Below are 19277 nucleotides of genomic sequence, written 5' to 3' on the forward strand. Positions count from 1 at the left end.
ACTAGCTCGCACCATCCGTAAGAGCCGCGGATCTGTCAGCCGGCTCTGGTTACAAACCCCTGCGCGTTCGCCGGGCGGGCTCGGGCTCGGGCTCGAGCCCGGTTTTTTTTCGCTTCGTCCCCACGGGACGAAGCGAAATCACCGCTAATCACCGAAATCATCGCCAAATCACCGCTAAGACGGACAGCATGATACGGTTAATTACTCAGGTCTAAAACAGTTGAGGAGGTATCAAGGAGGCTCTTGAGGCTCTTCCATGCATTCTTGATGAGCCACATCACGTACGTGGCGGCCATGCACTGCTGGCAGAATCACGAAAAGGCTAAGCTTAATTTACTAATTCGTAAAAGCATCAAGCGCGTGCTGGGTATCCCGATGAATGCCAGCACAGAGAGGCTCATGCAGCTCGGGGTTCACAACACTTCAGAGGAAATCATTGAAGCGCAGCACACGGCTCAGACGGCCAGGTTGTCGTCTTCGCCCGCTGGCAGGAAGATTCTGGTGGTTCTGGGCTGTAATTCATCCCTAGAGGAAGAGCGCAAGGTTGGCTTTACTAAGGAGCAGAGAGCCGCTATAACTATCTCCCCTGTTTCCCCGCAACGTGCACCCGCAGCAGAATGCGGGCAGGCGAAGGGCCAGAGGCGAGGCCCTACTAAAACAAGTTCGCGACGACCCGCACTCCGCGTGCTTTGTGGACGCTGCGCAGTACGGCCGATCGGCAAACTTCTCGGCAGTCATGGTGGATCACAGTGGCACAGTTCTCAATTCTTCGTCTTTCAGGAATACCACCCCGGCTAGAGCCGAGCAGGCCGCGGTGGCTCTTGCTTGACGACAACCGGCGACAATAAGGTAATTTCCTCACACACCAGCACCTGGTTTCCCGCTCACCTAGGGTCGCACTTGTCCTGTGTAACTAACCTCAACGAGGTCGCCCACACCCGCGCGCGCTCGAGCGAACCCACCGCGCCAGGTCGGACGGAGGCGGTCCCTCGGGGATTGGTTGGGAGGTCTTCAGAGACACTTTATTCACGTTCAGCGAGATTATTCAGACTATTAGCTGGGCAGGCGAACGTTTCCTCTTCCGCACGAGAAACTCTCCAGGCCGCAGGCATGCTGCCACGCTCTGAATGTTGCAGACCATTGTCTTATCTTACTCTATCCACTCTCGGCTCCTACACATACACTTTTGAACCGGACTGCCCGGATAGTGGCGAACGTAGCAATTTGGATCACATGCTCTGGCGGCGTCCCTCACTTCGGGGCCCTCAACGCATAACCGAGGAAGAGTGGCGTTCACCAGGACGCGGCGGTGATATCGAGGCTCGGCTAGGCTCGGCCTCCCCGTCCCCACGCCCACGTGGGAGCGGCCCGCCGCGCTGCCGCCCTGAACGGCGGCGGTGCTCCTCAGGACCTTCAATAAAGTTCATTGTCTGTCTGTCTGGTGGCCTGTCTCTACTCTGGGTAATTCGCCATGCTGGATTGACACTGCGTCAGTGCTATAGCGTAATCGAAAACCATTATTCCAGACTTTTCCGTGCTAAAATTTAACCGAGGTCTGTGGCTTCCTGGCCACCAATGTTAGCATATCGTTGCATATCGCTGTGGTTTTCAGCTAAAAGAACAATGTCGTCTGCGCATAGCATATTCCCGGAATGGCCACTTCGCCTTGCCACATGTGCGTTAGGTTTACCCTAATTGACTTTCTTCCAGTTTATTTTCTAGCCCTACCATGTAAAGCATTAACAATATTGGGCTCAACGGGCATTCCTGTTTCATGCCTGTTTCAGACCTCGATGGGTGTTGAGTGTTGGGTGTTGCCCTGCTGTGAGCATGTCTGCCCTTCCTGTTACGTGAGGAACTAAGAGATCTGGCGCCACGTAGTCAAGCCTAGAGCGTAGACGGCGGGACGCAACCCACGGTCTATGAAAGCCGCCGGAAGGAAGAGCCCTCAACCCGATCGCCCTACGAGTTCGGTTCCTCTGGTGAACCTTGAGCAGACGACGGCATCGAGTTACGTCCGCGCCCTGACCGCCACTTCACTTTCTCGTCTGTGCTGCAGTCATGTAGTCGCTTGTATATGCTTTCTTTTCCTACGTTATAATAAACCCAGTTAACCCAATATAACCGAAGTCCAGTGTTCCACCCACAACGAAACACTTCCCATGTCAGGTGCACTCAACCATATGCCCCTTTAATGTCCAAGAACGTATTTCATAATGGTCTTTCGCAATTTCAATGCACTGTGTTGTTATCATCCAAGCGCTTGTCTTGTCTAAATTCATTCTGCAGTTCCCCAAGGATTTCATTTTCTTCCATCCATGCTTTCTGATTTTATCGCCTGCCATAGAGTTTCATACAAATTTGTATGAAACTCTGTGTCGCCTGCAGTACGAATCTATACACCACTGACGTTAGTGTGAGTGGACTGTACGAACCAATACCAGCTTTGTTGTCTCTGCCTTTGCATAATAAATTCATCCTACTTTCTAGCCAATCCTCCATTGTTTGCTTGGTCGCCAAGGCAATCCTCCGGTTTTTGCTTGGCGACCACGGAAGACGCCCGCGGTCGTGCCTTGGCGAGCGACGGCACGAGCGACGGGGACGAGCCGCTGCGGATCCCCGTCGCATCGCTTGCAAACATCGCATTATGTTACTGTCGTAACGTATTCATGAGTACTTTGCATAATATCTGAGTGCTATCTGAGGCGCATATGCGCGAATGTTTTAAATAGCGCAACTCAGTGCCTACACGTTCGGCCTCTTTCGCCTACACACTCAGCTGTTGGCGTCGGCGGCGGCGCACTGCAACAGCCCATTGATATCGGCATCAACAATCTAGGCAACCCGATCTCTTTCGCTTTGCTGTTCGCGAACGAAATTTCCGCTTACAGCAATGATTTACGGATAGACACGATTCGATACTTGTCTTTACGTTTGTGACGTATTGCGTGACAATAACTTAACACCTATATCCATCGCCGCGCTGCTGGCAGCCTATCATGAAACAGCCATCGCCGCCGCCGAAGCGCAAGGTACCGGTAACCTGCTCCTGTGTTTTAAGACGCTAGAGTTGCGCCTTACGGATTCGCCTGAAAATGCAAAAGCCTCCAGCGCATAGTGATGTAAGTGCGCCGTGTATCGTCCGTCGTGGCTGTATCTTGTCCGTGTGCCGTGCCGCCGGATAATTCGGATAATTACCCACGCAGTGCTAAATCCATCTTTCTGCTTGCGAAAAACAGGTGTCGAGTGTAGCAGAGAGAGCTTCACTCACCCATCTTCGCGCGCATGTGTGTCCTTGTGTCCGACTCGTCGACAATATCAGCGACACTTACGTGGGAGGCAGTCGTATAAGCTACTTTCTGATCGCAGACCGCGGTGGGTTCGTGTGCCTGACCGTTTGTTACAGCGAGCTTCGTAAAACCGAGCTGCACCACAAAATCTTCGCTAAATCTTTCTTTCAGATGTCGTCTGTCCTCAAGTACACGTCGCTACTCTTCATCGTCGTGCAGACGACCACGATGGTCCTACTCCTCCGCTATTCACGCACGCAGGCGGTACAAGGACCCCGTTATATGTCCAGTAGCGCTGTCGTGTCCGCGGAGTTTCTCAAAATCATCGCTTGCCTAGGTGTCTTACTGTGGGAGAACGGTAAGTTTAGTCGCGTTCGTACGTTCATTCCATTGTATTTTCTTACAAAAAGCGTCTTAAGACGTCGTCTGCAATTTCTCGGGAGCGACGTGCGTGCACCTTAAAGGTAGTCTTTATGTTTGTAGGTTTACCTAAACCGCGAGGTTTTTTATGTGTTAAACACTTGCCAAGTATGGTGAATGCAGATTTGTTTTGTGACCCAAACATGTTTTTAATTATTGTTAAGCTGTGGTTTGTAAGACAGCTCAAAGTGTGGAAAAAAAGAGGACTTAAAACTGCGGTGTATTTGATGGAGGTTAGAGCGTGTTGACTGCATCGTTTAGGGGGACTGAAATCTACGGTATCTTTGTCCGAGCTAAAGTTTAGCATAAATTTAGGAACTACAAACGTGTCACCCCGAGAACTTTCAGTGCACTCATCCCGAGATGCTCCGACGTTTGCTTTCTCGAAGGTTTCTCTGTGCCAGCATTAGCGGTGCAGCTTCGAGACGAAGTTTGGAGACAGCCAAGGGAAACTTGCAAGATGCTGGTCCCTGCCGGCCTTTACACAGTTCAGAACAACCTGCTGTTCTACGCGCTGTCACTCTTAGATGCCGCCACCTACCAGGTTTGCACTGCCATCCTCGCCTTCTGTGTCTTGCATGACCCATGCTCTAGCGATGGCCGAACAACTAACCGGCTTGCCGAGTTTCGGTTTCGGGTACTGAAAATGCTTGACGTGTGCATGTTAGTTGCATCCAAGCATGCTTGAATGATTATCGCGCTGTGGTAAAAAACTCTGGTACCTGTGTGTATCTCGAATGATGTTCGAGACTAATGATCCCCCTAGAGAGTTGTAGCAGATCGGGAAAACGGTTCCGGTACGGTATGCTTGCGCATGCGCACAACCAGTTTTTTTCGCCTCGGCGCAGGCGCACTGGCGCCAGTCGCTTACCGGGTACCGTACCGGGCCTGGTTCTCCGCTCTGCTATAACTCTCTAATGTGATAACAAGGATGAAATTTCTTGTTCAGAGCTGGGCGCTACTGTCGCTCAAGTGAAAACGTACACCAAAAAACCCTGCGCAATGCTTCCAAGATTGCTTGCCTGCATGGCTGAGAAGGATGCAAAAGGAAGCCGAAGTTTCCGGCTCGATCATTTGCAAGCGCAACTGAGAGCTTTCCTCTTGTCTGCCGTTTGTGCAGGTGACGTACCAGTTGAAGATACTCACCACTGCCATGTTTAGCGTATGGATGTTGAAGCGTCGAATATCGACGCAGCAGTGGCTTTCCCTGGTGCTTCTCATCATTGGCGTCGCTTTTGTACAGGTTGGTGCAGTTTCTTGTTCACTTCGTTGAAGAGGCCCGTCGTGTTCATAAATAACCGCAGTATATACAGGCATTACGTCGTAGTTTTGGTGTTTGCTGGCACAGTTAACTTAGCATCAATGAGCAGCTCACACTGTCATCAACTTTTTAGTTTAGACAGTCGATTGGTTGGGTTTGCCCGTCTTTGCAGAGCATCAATTCGTGAAAAATGCATTGTGAAATGTCTCCTAGTAGGAGAGGGTCCCCTCTTCACATAGTTTTACTCACCTCTGACTGGCATATTAAAACAAGCTGAAGTTTTCGAGTGATTTAAATGATCTGATTAGCCACTCAGTCATTGCTGGGCCAATCCGCTTTCAGTTCGTTCCACTCTGCAAGCATATTCACACCAGCGCACACCCAACATCGACTGCTAAACGAGTGTGAATATCGAGCGTCAAAAAATCAGTAATCGTAGCCTTGATGGCGAATACCGTAAAATTCCGAAAATTAAGATAAACTTGGAATTTGGAATAGTGAGGATGAAAATTGACGGGAGGAACGTTTTCTGCAGGTGCCCACGGGAGATAATAAAGCGGCGGAGGCGGCAGGTCTTGACCGTTACCACCAACTCCTGGGCCTCATGGCGGTGCTGCTGTCGTGTATGTCTAGTGGCTTCAGCGGCATCTACTTGGAGAAGTTGCTGAAAGAGATCACCTGGTCGCTGTGGATCCGCAACATTCAGCTCGGTAGGTGGGCTACCTCGCATGTGAATGTATGCTGTGAGGAAACTGAGGGGGCTGCAACCCCCATCATTTACCCCATTACCCCCCTTTTCGGGGGGCTAAAGTTTCGCTGTAACGCTTTCTATAACATGTATTTGTATTACATGCGAACGCATCTCATTCACTCGCCTTGTCCCTGCATCCATCCGGCGTTGTCGGCGTCCACCCCTCCCCCATTCTCCTCGCCGCGCCAGCTGCGCTCTCCGCCGCTCACCCCCTCTCCTCTCCGATAGCGAACACTCTCTCGCGAGGGGCATTGGATTGGATTCGATTGGCTTGGCTTGGATTGGATTGGATTTGGATTGGATTAAAGTGGATTGTGTTGCATCATAGCCGCGGCAGACGCACTGGCGCCGGCGCATGTGCAGTACTCTCTCTCTCTCCGTGGTCTCCTCTCCTTCGGGCGCGCTGCACATATAACCGGTGTGCCGCTCTCCGGCGGCCTTTCGGTCGACGGTTGCTCTCCGCTTGCACTTGAACCCCCGTCAGCGTCGCATCACACCAGGGTTCCCGCGAGGGGAGGTGGGCGTAATTTTTTAATGTTTTAATGTTTATCTGTAAATAGTAAATAAATAATGTAGTAGTTCTTCTTATTGTCGCAATTTTGTTATGCGGCTTTTTATGCTTTGCGTGTCATAAATGTGACACGAGTGAAACGGTCAAAGACAGGAGGTCATTTCCTTGAACAGGTTTTGATTAATGAGGATCACTAATTGTGCATCACTAACCAAATGATATTAACCACATTTTTACTTGTGCCCGATCATTAAATATCACCAGCAGATATGCTTGCACCCATGGCCGTAACAGTTGTGGGAGGTGGTGGAAGGAATCTGTTCATCGAACCTCGTGTTTCGACGGTTCGAAGCAGTGAGGCTTTAGGCAACTTGGGAGTCCTTGAATGTGCACCAGACGTCTACAACATCGCTACACCTGCCTGCCCCACACCTTTAGAAGACACATTCACATCTGGCCGGATTTGCAGAACATTTTTTTAAACATCTTAGGGAATGGCACACTTGAAGGCAACATACACTGAGATGTGTCACAACTGCTTCGTGAATACAGATCCCAAGCACTCCAAATTTAGTATTTCTTTTTTCTGCTACTAGAGGAAGCATAAACAAACACACAAAGGTGCTGTAATAGCTGTCAATAATCTTAGCAGCTTTAAAGGGGCCATGCAGACAAAACACAAGTTTGGTTCATTCGAAAGATTGCCTCGTTAGAATCATGCTGACACCACTCTTAACGTAAACTTCGCTTAAGTAATGTGTATAATTAGCAAAAAGGGAATGGCCATGTGACCTACTAGCTAATTTCCCGCAACAGAACCTATGATGACATAGTGCCAGCTGTGCGATTGGCTGAGGCCGGCAAAAGCAAACACAAATTAGGCAGGGCTTATAAGCTTGTCTAGCGAGATATTTGCACTTAAATTTAGGGCAAATTCTTTGTATAGCAGTAAGAGTGGCGGGGTAAACAGTGGAACTACGAAAGTACACGTAAACATGGAAGTATCGATGTGTACTGCTGTTGGTTTTGCACGCACTATGCTTGCTTTTGTGGCACAGCACTGCGGCGCTTTGGGGGTTGTCTCATACGACTCTGGCCGATTGGCGTGAGCATATTTGTCCAGCGAACATTGGTTTCACAAAACGATTATTTTCTACCTTAACAAAAACAAGCTAGGTACAAATATGGTCAAAAACAAACCAAAGACAGAAAACGGCCCGCTGCGGTATGGTGGTGCCATCTAGGTTGAAATGGCGAACAAGGCTCCGTAGCACACTAGATTTAGCTTGAAGACCTGTTCTTGTAATGTCATTGCAGACATCATGGAAACACACGATTTGGCACAAGAATCAAAATTGTAACCTAAATTGATTCATTTCTCAGTGAAGAAAGCATCGTTTGTATCTGGACAAGCTCTGGGGGCGCTATAAAACACGGAATCTTTCGAATAAAACCAACCTGTGTTTTGTCTGCATGGCCCCTTTAAGGCTTTCAGTACCATGCCTGTTAAAATTTGTCGTCTGTAATCGATGCTTTATTTCGGTGATTTCGACATGTTGCAGTCGTTTCTCGTACATCTAATGCACCCCAATGGTTAGTCTAGGCTCTGAACTTTTAGAATCAGTTTAAATTTCCCCGCTCCGGCAACACTGAGATTTTTTACGGCGCTTTTTGTGGGCTGAGGTGCACGTGTTTTTGCGAAAGGGGGCGTGGCTGCTGCGCATGATAGAAAAGCATGCAGCTCATGGTTATGCTGCATTACCACCAAATTTTCTTGAGCAAGTCAAATACCAAATTATGTTGTTAGCTTTGTAATTGGACAGCATTGAGAGGTGATAATTACCTGAAAATGGTGCCAGCTGTTCACTAGTGAACATTGGTTCAGAGAAAGGGTAGCTTTATTCCACCAGAGCTTATTTCTGAAGATCCCCCCCCCCATGACTAACAAGTGGACCTTGCATTTCCAGCCAGTTTCCCGCTGTTTTGGTTTCGTTTTTGTGTTGCAAAATTCTTCTTTGGCGCTACTACACAGTTACCCAACTTCAATGCGGTTTGCCATGGCGCCTCTGTCACCCACTATTGTTCCTCAAAAAACGCACACCGCTCGTGATTTCACTTCACCCACGCCTTACTTCTGTGATTACAGCTCCAGCTGAAAGTCAAAAGATAACACCAAGTCGGCGGATAGCAGTTCAGGCAAGGAGAGCGTGTCCAATCAGCTTTGAACACCACCAGCTGTTCACTGGCCGGTTTCAATTTCATACAAGGGTATTTCCGGAGGTCTAGTGTTGCTTCTTAGTAAAACTGCCTATACAGCCGAAGTCTCACGCAGGCTTGATATTGTTTCTTTTTGTAAATGTTAGGTGGTGCTGCAATGTAGGATGCTCGTAGCACTGATTGATTATAAGGTTTAATGCGCCGACGCAACACAGGCGATGAGGTGCGCCGTAGTGGAGGGCTCTGGATTAATTTTGACCAGCTGGGGGTCTTTAAAAACGTGCACCGAAATCTGGAACACATGGACTGAGCTTTTTGTCACATTACAGCCGCCTGGTGGAAGCCTCCTGGGCATGATTCTAGTGCATTGCACCTTATTCCTGCAAGCAGAGCTACCATAGCGAGTCAAAAGATAATGCTAAACAGCAAGTGAAAGTTCTGACAGATAAGTGATAACCAGAACGTCAACCAGCATTCACCACTGAATTTGGTTTTCAACTCCAAGCCGATTGCATCACATCGCTTGCTTGCCCTGAATCTTTTGCTGGCACTTCAAGGTGTTTTTACATCACGTGGAGACTAATTGGTTCCCCTAATAATGTCAAACCACCAGGTTTCCTCCAGAGAGCCATCCATAATTGCACATTTTGAAAAGAAGGTTGGGCTTCACCACACAGCGTGAACACCACGTGTGCTAGCATTTTTTGTTTTTTTTTTACATGGGACACATTGTTCCGCCCATCTCAATTTTTTTTCTAGGAAGGGTGTTTGAAAAGTTTATCTACAAAGTGTATATTCTAAACTGCTAAACCCAAAATTGCGGGTTCGATTCTCGGCCGCGGCGACCACTTTTTTGATAAAGGCGAAAAGCAAAAATTTCAGTGTTGTTGAGATTTCGGTGCACGTTAAAAATCCCCAAGTTGTCAAAATTATCCGGAGCCCTCCACTACAGCGCACCTCATTGCCTGTGTAGCGTCGCCACATTAAACCCCACAATTAATTGCATTCTAAATTTTTTCTACTACTGGTGGTTTGTTATACACAACTTTTTTTTTTTTTTTCATTTTATTCAACGTCTGGACAAAAATTTTGAATTTGATAATTTTTTTCTCAACAATTATTTATGAAAACATTATTAAAACTGGTGTTGTTGGAAAGGGCATTCAACCATCTGCATTTTACGTCTGCAATACCTGCCTAGTCGATATGTTTAGCACAAAGGAATTCTTAGGCCCCTGAAAATCGGTAAATTTCTTGCACAACGAAAGAGTTAAGCACACACGTGCGGTTGCTTTAGTCGGTTTTGCGATTCTGTTAAATCTGCGTACGATTCAGGATAGCTCTTTGCGTACCATCTGTTCACCCGGCCAGTTGGGCAAGCATGCCTGGAATGTATGCATTCTTGTGCAGCCATATTTGGGTTCCTGATGGGCATCGTGGCCATGGTGGTGTCAGACTGGAACCAGCTCTTGCAAGGGGGCTTCTTTCAGGGCTACAACACCATCACCTGGGTGGTCATCTGCCTACAGGCAAGTGGCTCGGTAGATTTTGAGCATAGACTTTCTGTTACCGGATGGTAGAAGCTTGTCACAATCTGAGACGAGTTTCATCGTTAGCAGAGCATCATTGCTGTGACATATGATGATGGTGCACGGCAACAATAGTGGTGCTTGATGAGTAATGATGCTGGTGTGCACTGATAATAGTTTCTTAGTAATGATGTTATTTCTAAGCTTACATCTGATGGAGTACCACTTAATTTTCACGCATATAACCCACACCGAAAATGCGAAAATTTGAGTGGCAAAGTGGGCGTGCGGTTAATACGTGGGGTTTTTCCTTTAGTGACGCTTCACGGCAATGCGCGTTGTGCCGTGAAGCTCCTGTGCAGTAACACTGACTAAGCTTTCCATGGCAGCGATTGCGCAAAACATGCAAGGACAAGGAAAAAAAAACAAGTACGAGCGCCCTCGAACAACTGAATTTTATTAGTGAATTGTGACTTTCACCTTGCAGTCAGTGTATTCTACTTGCTAGATATACACTTTTTCTGTCTACGTAGTATACGATGTGTTGCTTGAGCAGTAGCTTTGGTGCAACCTTTCCTGTGTCAAATGTGCGGGCAATACGCGAGGATTTTTTTTTATTTTTCTTTTCCGGCGGGCTGAAAGTGGGGGTGCGGATTATATGCAGGAAAAGGTTATATGCACGAAAATACGGTAAAACAGTGCTTTTGTTATTATGTACCATGCATAAGCCAGAAAAAATTTAGCAGCAAACGACTGCTTCATGTACTGCTTTATCCACTTCTAGGCTTTCTTTTCTACTGCTAAAAACAATGTAAATGAACAGTAGTTGTCAAAACTTTGTGGGGCATGTACACTAAAGGTGTTACTAAATTGCCAACCACAAGTCCATTGTGCCGTGACAAAAGCTGTCATCCTGCCGTTTAGGAGTCTCGTCTCGTTACAGTGAAAACTATTCCTCCTTTCTCGCAACAGACGTTCGGTGGCCTGGTCGTCGCTCTGGCGGTGCGCTACGCCGACAGCATCCTCAAGGGATTTGCGACGTCCATCTCCATCGTGCTCTCAACGTTCTGTTCGTACTATTTTCTAGGAGACTTCTTGCCTACCCGGTGAGCTCCCTCGACTTTCTCTCTTTCAGCGTTCTCTTGATCTGCTTCCGATTCACTTTGTTACTTGACACATGACCCAAGCACGCCTATGTACAGTCTTGGTCAAAAGTTCCTAGGCGCTATTGTGGCGTTGCCATCAACAACACTCGCACATTCTCACCGGTTCCAGGGATAAAGGAGGGTGAGGAGGAATATTTCTTTTGAGTGTGCGATAGCGATAAAGTCAGAGCATTGTTCCTACTAACTCTTTTATCCCCGCACCGGTAAAAGAGAGCCTAACAACTTAAAAAAACTACCCTGCCTAAGAACTTTTGACCGAGACTGTACATTTGAATGGTGCCTGATGGGAATAAATAGCAGCAATACGGGTGAACCCGCAAAGCCATTCATGTTACCAATATGACACCCACGGTAGAGACGGCGTATCATCTTTTCAACATCAGTTGTGCAGCAAAGTGAAAGTTTGCTTTGATGTCGAGGTTAATACCGCTGTGTCTGTAACGAAAAAAATGGAACCCTTTCCTTGCATTTGTTATACCTGTGCTATATGGCCCCTTCTGAAGCCCTTCGAACCAAAAGTCTATCGAGTGCCTCGTCGAAGACAAATAGGGCTTGCTTGTGAACAACAATTGTACTATCAAGTGAAAGTTGCCGTGTAGCACGGGCATTAGTCTTGCAAACATGGCTTGCACTACAACGGATGTTTGGAAGCCCTCTGGCAGTCATTAACCCTGGGTCTTCCTTCTGTAACTATTGCTGTATGCATTACTGCTTGACAGAATGCTGAGAGTTAAAACTTGTGATGGCGGTACCCTGCTTGCTACCTGAGGTTTATTCTCCTGCATCGTGAAAGCTTCCTACGCTGATGGAACTCCAGAACCACAGACTGCTAGAGTTAAAGTAAAAAGTCACGAGACATTCCTTACATAAAAATTTTATCGTCCCGTCTTAAAGAAGGTTGAGGGAAGCGCGAAAGCTTTCTCGCATCAAAACTGCATCAAAAGTGCGTCCATTCGATCGTCAAACCTGCAAAGACTGAAATCACAAACGGAGAACGAACCCATGCGACAATTTTTCGCTCACTAAGTAAACGAAGGATCTAAATGTGTACCCACGTGCGGTTTATGAGATAAAGGTATACAGTCGAACCCCGCAACAACGAATCCGCCGGAGAAAGCCAAAAAATTCGCTTTTGCGGGAATTTCGTTGCCGCGGGGGTTGAAGCGTAAACGACAGGAAAATTGCCCGCAAACCGAAAAAGTGCACTCTATAGCTCAATTCGCATAGAATTCGGTGAAACGGCACATTTCTTGCAATGCAAAACTAGCATTTTGCCCTCGGATATCTCGGAACCCAGAGCAGGTACAACTAATTTTTTTTGCTCCTAATACCTAAACGTCTGAAGAACACAATGTTGGCAACAAATTTTTCCAATGGAGGCTTTGGAAAATTATTATTGCATTCAATTGACACCCCGTGTGAGCCATTTCTGGCAGAGCGCAGGAAGAGTGAAGTTCAGTGTGTTGTAAAAGAATAGTTAAATCATAAAAGTTCTTCCATGGTTGTATTCTTTAGTCATTTGTCTGCCTAGCCACTGGGTAGTCGCCATTCTGTATGGAGTGGTTATTCTGTAATTGTGACCCAAAATAATGGCAATTAATCATTAATCATCTGAAAAATAACCAACTTGTGAGAAATCTAATTGCTGATTTGGAGTCAGAGCAAAAAACTTCATAATCCTCTGCAGTTTTATTAAAATTAATTGGTACTGTATTTACACGATTGTAAGTCGACTCGAATGTAGGTCAACTCCCAAAATTGCATCTCTCAAAAAAAAAAAAAAAAAGCGAACGCCGCCTAGAAAATCGCATCCGGGAAGCTCTTCCGTCCCTCACGGCGGCTCTTCCATCAATGATCGATGCTCCCAAAAGAGCCGTGCGCTCGCAGTATGCGCGGCAGATGTTAAAAAAGAACAGCTTTTCTATAAGTGTGGAGAACACATTCGCTGCAAGATGACAACCATCGAAGCAACCGGCAGCGGCCACTGCCGCGCAATACCAAAACAAACAACATGGCGGCTGACGGAAGCGGCCGCGCGCGATTTACCGTATTTACACGATTGTAGGTCGACCCTTTTTTTCAAATTTGACATTTTGACAATCCAATGTTGGGGGGTCGACTTAGAATCGAAATCAATCGTCTACCGCTAGTCACGGCCAGAGAAACGAGAACTCAGGGCTGCTGCGAGGTGGGGACACCTTTGCACCCTCGTTCCCATGGTTATGGTCGTAAGTGTGAACCGCATGGGGCGTTTCTGCTCGCGAAAATGCGCCGCTGACAGTGCAGCTAATGCCACCCGCGTGCGCTACGCGATCGGCGGCGGCAACATGGCGGCGTCACCAGCCGCGAAGAGGTCCGCGTAGCTCCAGCGACCGCTCCTAACCGCTCTTTAAGATATCACTGAAGGCACAAACGAAGGCGTTTGTGCAGGATAGGAGCTGATAATATGGTCGAAAACGACACTATAAAGCATCATCCGCGCCGCTAGGGAAAGCGCCAATCAAATATCCGCCACCGTGGTAAGCCTAAACGTCTCCGGCGGCGCCAGCCGGCTGCCCCAAGCGCTTTCAAACTGCCGGCTTGAAGAGCGCGCCTCCCCATTGGGGCAAGTCGTCAGGCTTCTCCCACTGCCGCTCCCGACACGCGCGAATCGCGTGAAAAAAACACTCTATGAGGTTCGGCCTTACAAGCAGTAGAAGCTGCCGCGCGCACGGAGTCGTTGATGGGGGCATCAAAAAGTCACCCGCGCACGAATCGCGTGCAAAAACGCGTCAAGAAGCGTTTTATTCGTATAAAAAAAATAATAATAATCATTAGCGAATCCCTTGATTCAATGCACGGCGCTAACGTAGCCGCCATGTTTGTTTTGGTATCGCACCGCAGTGGCCGCTGCCGGTTGCTTCGATGGTTGTCATCTCGCAGCGAATGTATTTTTCCCGCTCAACCTACAGCGCATTGTTATTCCGGGTGCTTATACAAAAGCTTTTCTTTTTTAACATCTACCGCGCTTACCACGAGCGCACGGCTCTTGTGGAGAGCCGCCGTGTGGGTTACGGAAGAGCTTTTCTTTGTGATACAATTTTCTACGCGGCGCTCGCATTTTTTTTTTTTTTTTTTTTGAGATGTAATTTTTGGGGGTCGACCTACATTCGAGTCGACTTACAATCGTGTAAATACGGTACTTTTGAGTGACTAACCTCCCACCATCGCGTTCTATGTGCTATGATTGTGGCTACATTAGCGCCGCGCATTGAATAAAGGGATTCGCTAATACTTTAGAGACGAATAAAACGCTTCTTGACGCGTTTTTGCACGCGATTCGTGCGCGTCGGCGTTGCGCGGGCAATTCTTTCACGCACGCGTCGACGATTCTGCGCACGCGACAGCTTCTGCTTCCAAGTTCTACTGGTTTTACCTCGGTATGCCGCGTGACCAGCGCGGCAGTGGGAGAAGCCTGACGACTTGCGGCACTTTGAAAGCGCTCGGGACAGCCAGCTGGCGCCGCCAGAGATGCTTAGGCTTACCACGGTGGCGGATATTTGATTGGCGCTTTACCTTGCGGTGCGGATGATGCTTAATAGTGTCGTTTTCGACCACATTATCAGCTCCTTTCCTGCACAAACGTATTTGTTTGTGCCTTCAGTGATATCTTAAAGAGCAGTTAGAAGCGGTCGCTGGAGCTACGCGCACCTCTTTGCGGCTGGTGACGCCGCCATGTTGCCGTCCCCAATCGCGTAGCACGCAGCATGCGGGTGGTATTTGCGGCAGCGTCAGCGCGGCTGTGTCATGCGCGGCGCGTTTTCGCGAGCAGAAAACGCCCCATGTGATTCACACTTTTGACTACAACCATGGGAACGAGGGTGCAAAGCTGTCCCCACCTCGTAGCACCCACAATTTCTCATTTCTATTTCCGTTACTAATGATAGGCGGTTCGATTTCGATTCTAAGTCGACCCCCCAACATTGGATTGTCAAATTCGAAAAAAAGGGTCGACCTACAATCGTGTAAATACGGTAAGTTAAAAAATAGTTCTAAGACCAGCAAGACCATAAGGCCGAACAGCTTGTCAGGCTCTCACTACACTAAACACTGCTGCGTGTGAAGTTTGCAGCGTTCCAATAACTTGAATTTTTGCCTTCCTCCATACAGAAATTTTTTCGTCGGGGCTACAATCGTCATGGCTTCAACAACACTCTACGGCATTCCCCTCTTCAAGTAGTATGGTGGACTTGTTCTCCGGGCGCATGTGTGTTTGTGTGTGTGTGTGTGTGTGAACTAGTACAAATGTACCCGGAAACGCTACATTTTACGGCGACATTCCCCAGCTCTCGAGTGCTGAACTTTGTATTTATTATGCCACCGCGGCGCTTTTTATCACCAATGTTTCGGTACGGGAGCGAAGTTTCTGTTTGTAGTCTGCGTTGGAATGAAATTTCTGTTTGTAGTACGTGTGGCGGCTTTGAATGTGAATTTAGAAAAAAACTTTCGGCTTGCATAGTCGCGACAATCCCTCCAGAATAAACATTGCTCAATCTTTCTAAACCAGGGCCGATTTCTGTGATGTAGTGAGAAATGTTTAAGCAATGCTAGTCTGTTCTTCCTGTGTTGTGAAGCACCCCTCCGTTGCAGGTAGTTTTGTGCGTCTTCATTCGGGTATTAAAGGGACACTGAAGTGATTTGTAAACATTGCTGGAATACTAGCCCAAATTGTGGTCTGGAGTCTCCAGGCCATGTTTCCACAGCTCTCGCTGCGTTTACGCGACTTTGGTCAGTAGAAAAATCAATTCAAAAACGCTGTCCTCCTCTCTGCATCCTCCTTGCGTGTTTCGTATGACGTCAAAACAAGATGGCTTGGCTTGACTGCGCTACACGGCTTGCCGACCCTCCGACAGAATCAGTCAGCCCAGTGTTTAGGCGGCCGGCGGGTCGTCGCAGTTTGTTCACTCAGTTGAAACTAACACGCTTGTGCCAGGAAGATTGTGCCTTTAGTTTCTTAGTTTGTAGACTGCATCAAGCTCTAAGCCCAAGTCACTCCACACAAGCACACATGCCACGCTTCGCTGACTGGTATGCTAGTAGAAAAATCTAAGGCCAATCGAAGGCAGGAGAAGAGGTACTAAGGAATTAAAATCAACCGAACCTTTTATCGTACAGCGTAAAGCCAGGGTGCGGGAAGCACTTTTCTTGCACTGGGTGAACTAGCACAGTGGTCAGCAGCACGACCACAACATCTGCGAACGCTTTTCCGTCTTAAAGAATGCAGTCGCTAGACGAGATATTGTGGGCAATTTGGAGGATGCTTACTGCACGAGTGCTATACCAGAAATAGTCGTCTAAGCTGCTTGAAATGCTAGAAGTAATAAAAATGTAAACTGGCTATGCATTATATACTCTATATTTCCGCCCCTGGGATTGCTGACTTAAGCCGAGTGGCCTGGTGCACTAGGTATGTTGTTTTGCAAGTCGCAAGTTTGAATTTTTAATAGTGTTTGTTTTTCAACAGCGAAGCTGTTTAGCAAATCGTAATTTTTCGTGTCGGCAGTTAAAAATACCAAGAAATTTCCGAGTGCGCGGACTTGCATGCAGGCCTCGCAGCGACCGCCCGGTAGTTAACAAAACCAAGAAAATGCCGAGCGTTCGTCAACCACCCAGCATCTCCAGCGCACGTTTGTCAAACCAAGCATACCCATTTAGGGAGATTGGCCGAGATTGGCAAAAAAAAAAAAAAAACTCCAGCGATTGCTGTAATTGTGGCAACGTTTTGATCGGAATGAGAAAGACACGTCACAGCATGCGCCCCTCCAAGGTGATGCCCAGTGATTATCCCTTCCAAAAAAAGCAAATCGGCTGCAATCGTGGACTTAAACCTTCGTGATGGTTGTGATGGTCGCGTACAGCTTCGCTCTCTTCAAGTCTTGCGCGTTAGTGTGAGATTTCTTCTTTATTTTTCTTTTGAAGTTAATTTATTTGTTTTTGGGCAATGTTTTCTATACTGGATTCACCATTTTTGGGCCGTAATGTTCATTGCGCTCCACAAGCGAGTTCGCGGAACGCATGCAGACTGGCACTGACGCCCTGGTGAGTTCTCGTTGGCGTGCTGTTGCCATGAGCACCGACTGCTTGTGGGCACAGTCCTGAATCAGCCTACCTTTGGCGTGGTGTGAACACTCCTCTTACGAGCCAGGCAAGCTTTAAAGATGGGGGAAAAGCGCATGGCATTTGAGCGTCTGCGGTGACGTGGAGGGCATTCATCCACTGTGTACTCTTTGGCTAGTGATTACTACGATTCCAACCTGTGCTGGTAGGCTTATCCAATGCATTTTACAGCCGACAACATGGCAGATGCGCGGTATGCCGATTACTGAGATAACGAGAATGCCCATCTAACAATAACATCGGATGCCAAGCATGTTGTTTCACAGAACTGAAACTGAAACAGATTTGAATTCTAATCTTGGACATCGCCCATCACGTAGAACCTTGTATTGACATCAGTGCTGTTAGTTGGTGCGGATGCTGCAAATCGCGCATGGTAGTTTTTCATCTTTCTTGGTTTTATAAAATAAATACCACATTATCACCTGGATAAATGATGAAAAGTGTGTTTATTTGAGCTAGTCTACGCAGTGCAAGCAAAAACAGGAGCTTGACAAATTCACTTCAGTGTCCCGTTAATGCGTGGTGGGATGCTTTTGTACGGCTGTTGATGCCGGATCTGCTGATTGTGTTGAACGATCTCAGCCTGTGATGCTTGTATTATAATGGCTTCGTCTTTTTTGTGCCTCGGAATGTGTGGTGTAGTGAAGTAGTGTAGTGTAGTGCAACACGTGAAGTAGTATTGAAGGTTTTCTGCTTGATCTTGTGCCAAGGTGTTCTTGAACATCCAGAAGCTGCACATTATGCCGCATCCAAAGAATAAACATTGTGATGGGATTTACTAAAACGTGTTTCTCTCATTTTTACTCACACTGCTATTCTACCAAAACAGTAAAAGTGCCCAGTTCTCAGTCATCTTGCTCTTTCATTACTTTCGTGGCCTTTTGCTATCGTTGTTTCAATACTCGTGTCAAAATGTTTGCCTTAGGTGTGAATTTGATTAAAAGAAAGCTTGGGATATTTTTGTTACAAATTAAAGAGAAAATAGCTTATTTAGCAAATGCGTCAAGCATATGAAAGCATCCGATATGTCTGTGATGCATGCTTTTGACTAAAAAGACACATACTAATGTGTTGTGTGGAAACTTTAACCCCATTTGATAATTCTGAGCAAACCATAATTTTAAGCACTACTCAACCCGCTCTCTGAAAAAAAAGAAGTTGGAAATGTTTGATAGTGGTTCTTACCACCGTAAAAACTGTGAAAGCACCATTTTATGGAGACTTCTATGCAAAAGTAGTGCTAAGAAGCTTGAAACTAAAGTTCACCCCAAATGTGACATGTGCCTAATGTAGCACTGGCAGAGTAGCTATGAATATCCCTTGAAAAAATACCTATGGCACCATTTAACTGAATTAGCAAACGTCTTGTGTACATCACACCTAATCAAACAATAAGCAACAGTTTCCTTCACTACATAATTGCATTCAACCAGTTACAGCGTGAGGTGTACTCACTTGGTAGGTGCATGAAGGTTATCTGCAATCTTAATAGTGCGTAAATACACCACTTAGAGCTACTGGAAGAATTGCCGTTCTCTTTGGAGCCAGCTCTTCTTTTACATCGATAAAAAATTGAACTGTTGAAAACCTTGCAACTGGAGTGACGGTGGAGTGAGGTAGGTCTACTGAATTCTAGAAACATTGCTTGTAATTTTCTCGGCAGAAGCAAACGGTGGAAAAGTGGTACTGAAGGCGCTAAGCAACTGTATTGCACGAATCTAACTAGCAAGCAATTTAATACAACCCTGATAAAAACATTGCCACTGAGGCAGTAAAAAAAAAATTTAACACTGAGAGACAAAAATGCCTGTAATAGACTACAGGGTGTCCAAACTATCATGGACCAAATTTTTAAAGAGCAATGATTTTACTCGATGAAAACCTAGTGCACAATCTTTCCAGTACAGGGGAGTAGTGGCCAGTAAGTTTTTCGTTAATGAGATTTAATTAGGTAATTGTAATTAATTATCTAT

At 46.9% G+C, this 19277-nt stretch overlaps 1 protein-coding gene across 3 annotated transcripts; it reads left to right on the plus strand.

The window, feature by feature from the left end:
* Positions 1-2810: 2810 nt before the first annotated feature.
* On the plus strand, positions 2811-18088 carry LOC144162778 (UDP-N-acetylglucosamine transporter-like). 3 transcript variants are annotated; one of them, XM_077693434.1, is made up of 8 exons: positions 2811-3122; positions 3462-3648; positions 4100-4254; positions 4831-4953; positions 5507-5681; positions 9861-9979; positions 10952-11085; positions 15295-18088. In XM_077693434.1, the coding sequence occupies exons 1-8, from the start codon at positions 3096-3098 to the stop codon at positions 15362-15364; spliced, it is 990 nt and encodes a 329-aa protein (XP_077549560.1). In that variant the 5' UTR covers positions 2811-3095; the 3' UTR covers positions 15365-18088. The 3 variants fall into 3 exon arrangements, with proteins under 3 accessions (XP_077549560.1, XP_077549559.1, XP_077549561.1); XM_077693433.1 differs by having other exon boundaries at positions 2811-3032; XM_077693435.1 differs by lacking the exon at positions 2811-3122 and adding an exon at positions 3160-3375.
* The last annotated feature ends 1189 nt before the right edge of the window (positions 18089-19277 follow it).

Source organism: Haemaphysalis longicornis, unplaced genomic scaffold (assembly GCF_048455015.1).
Source record: "Haemaphysalis longicornis isolate Haplotype H1 unplaced genomic scaffold, Haemaphysalis longicornis Haplotype H1 scaffold_12, whole genome shotgun sequence".
Taxonomy (NCBI): domain Eukaryota; kingdom Metazoa; phylum Arthropoda; class Arachnida; order Ixodida; family Ixodidae; genus Haemaphysalis; species Haemaphysalis longicornis.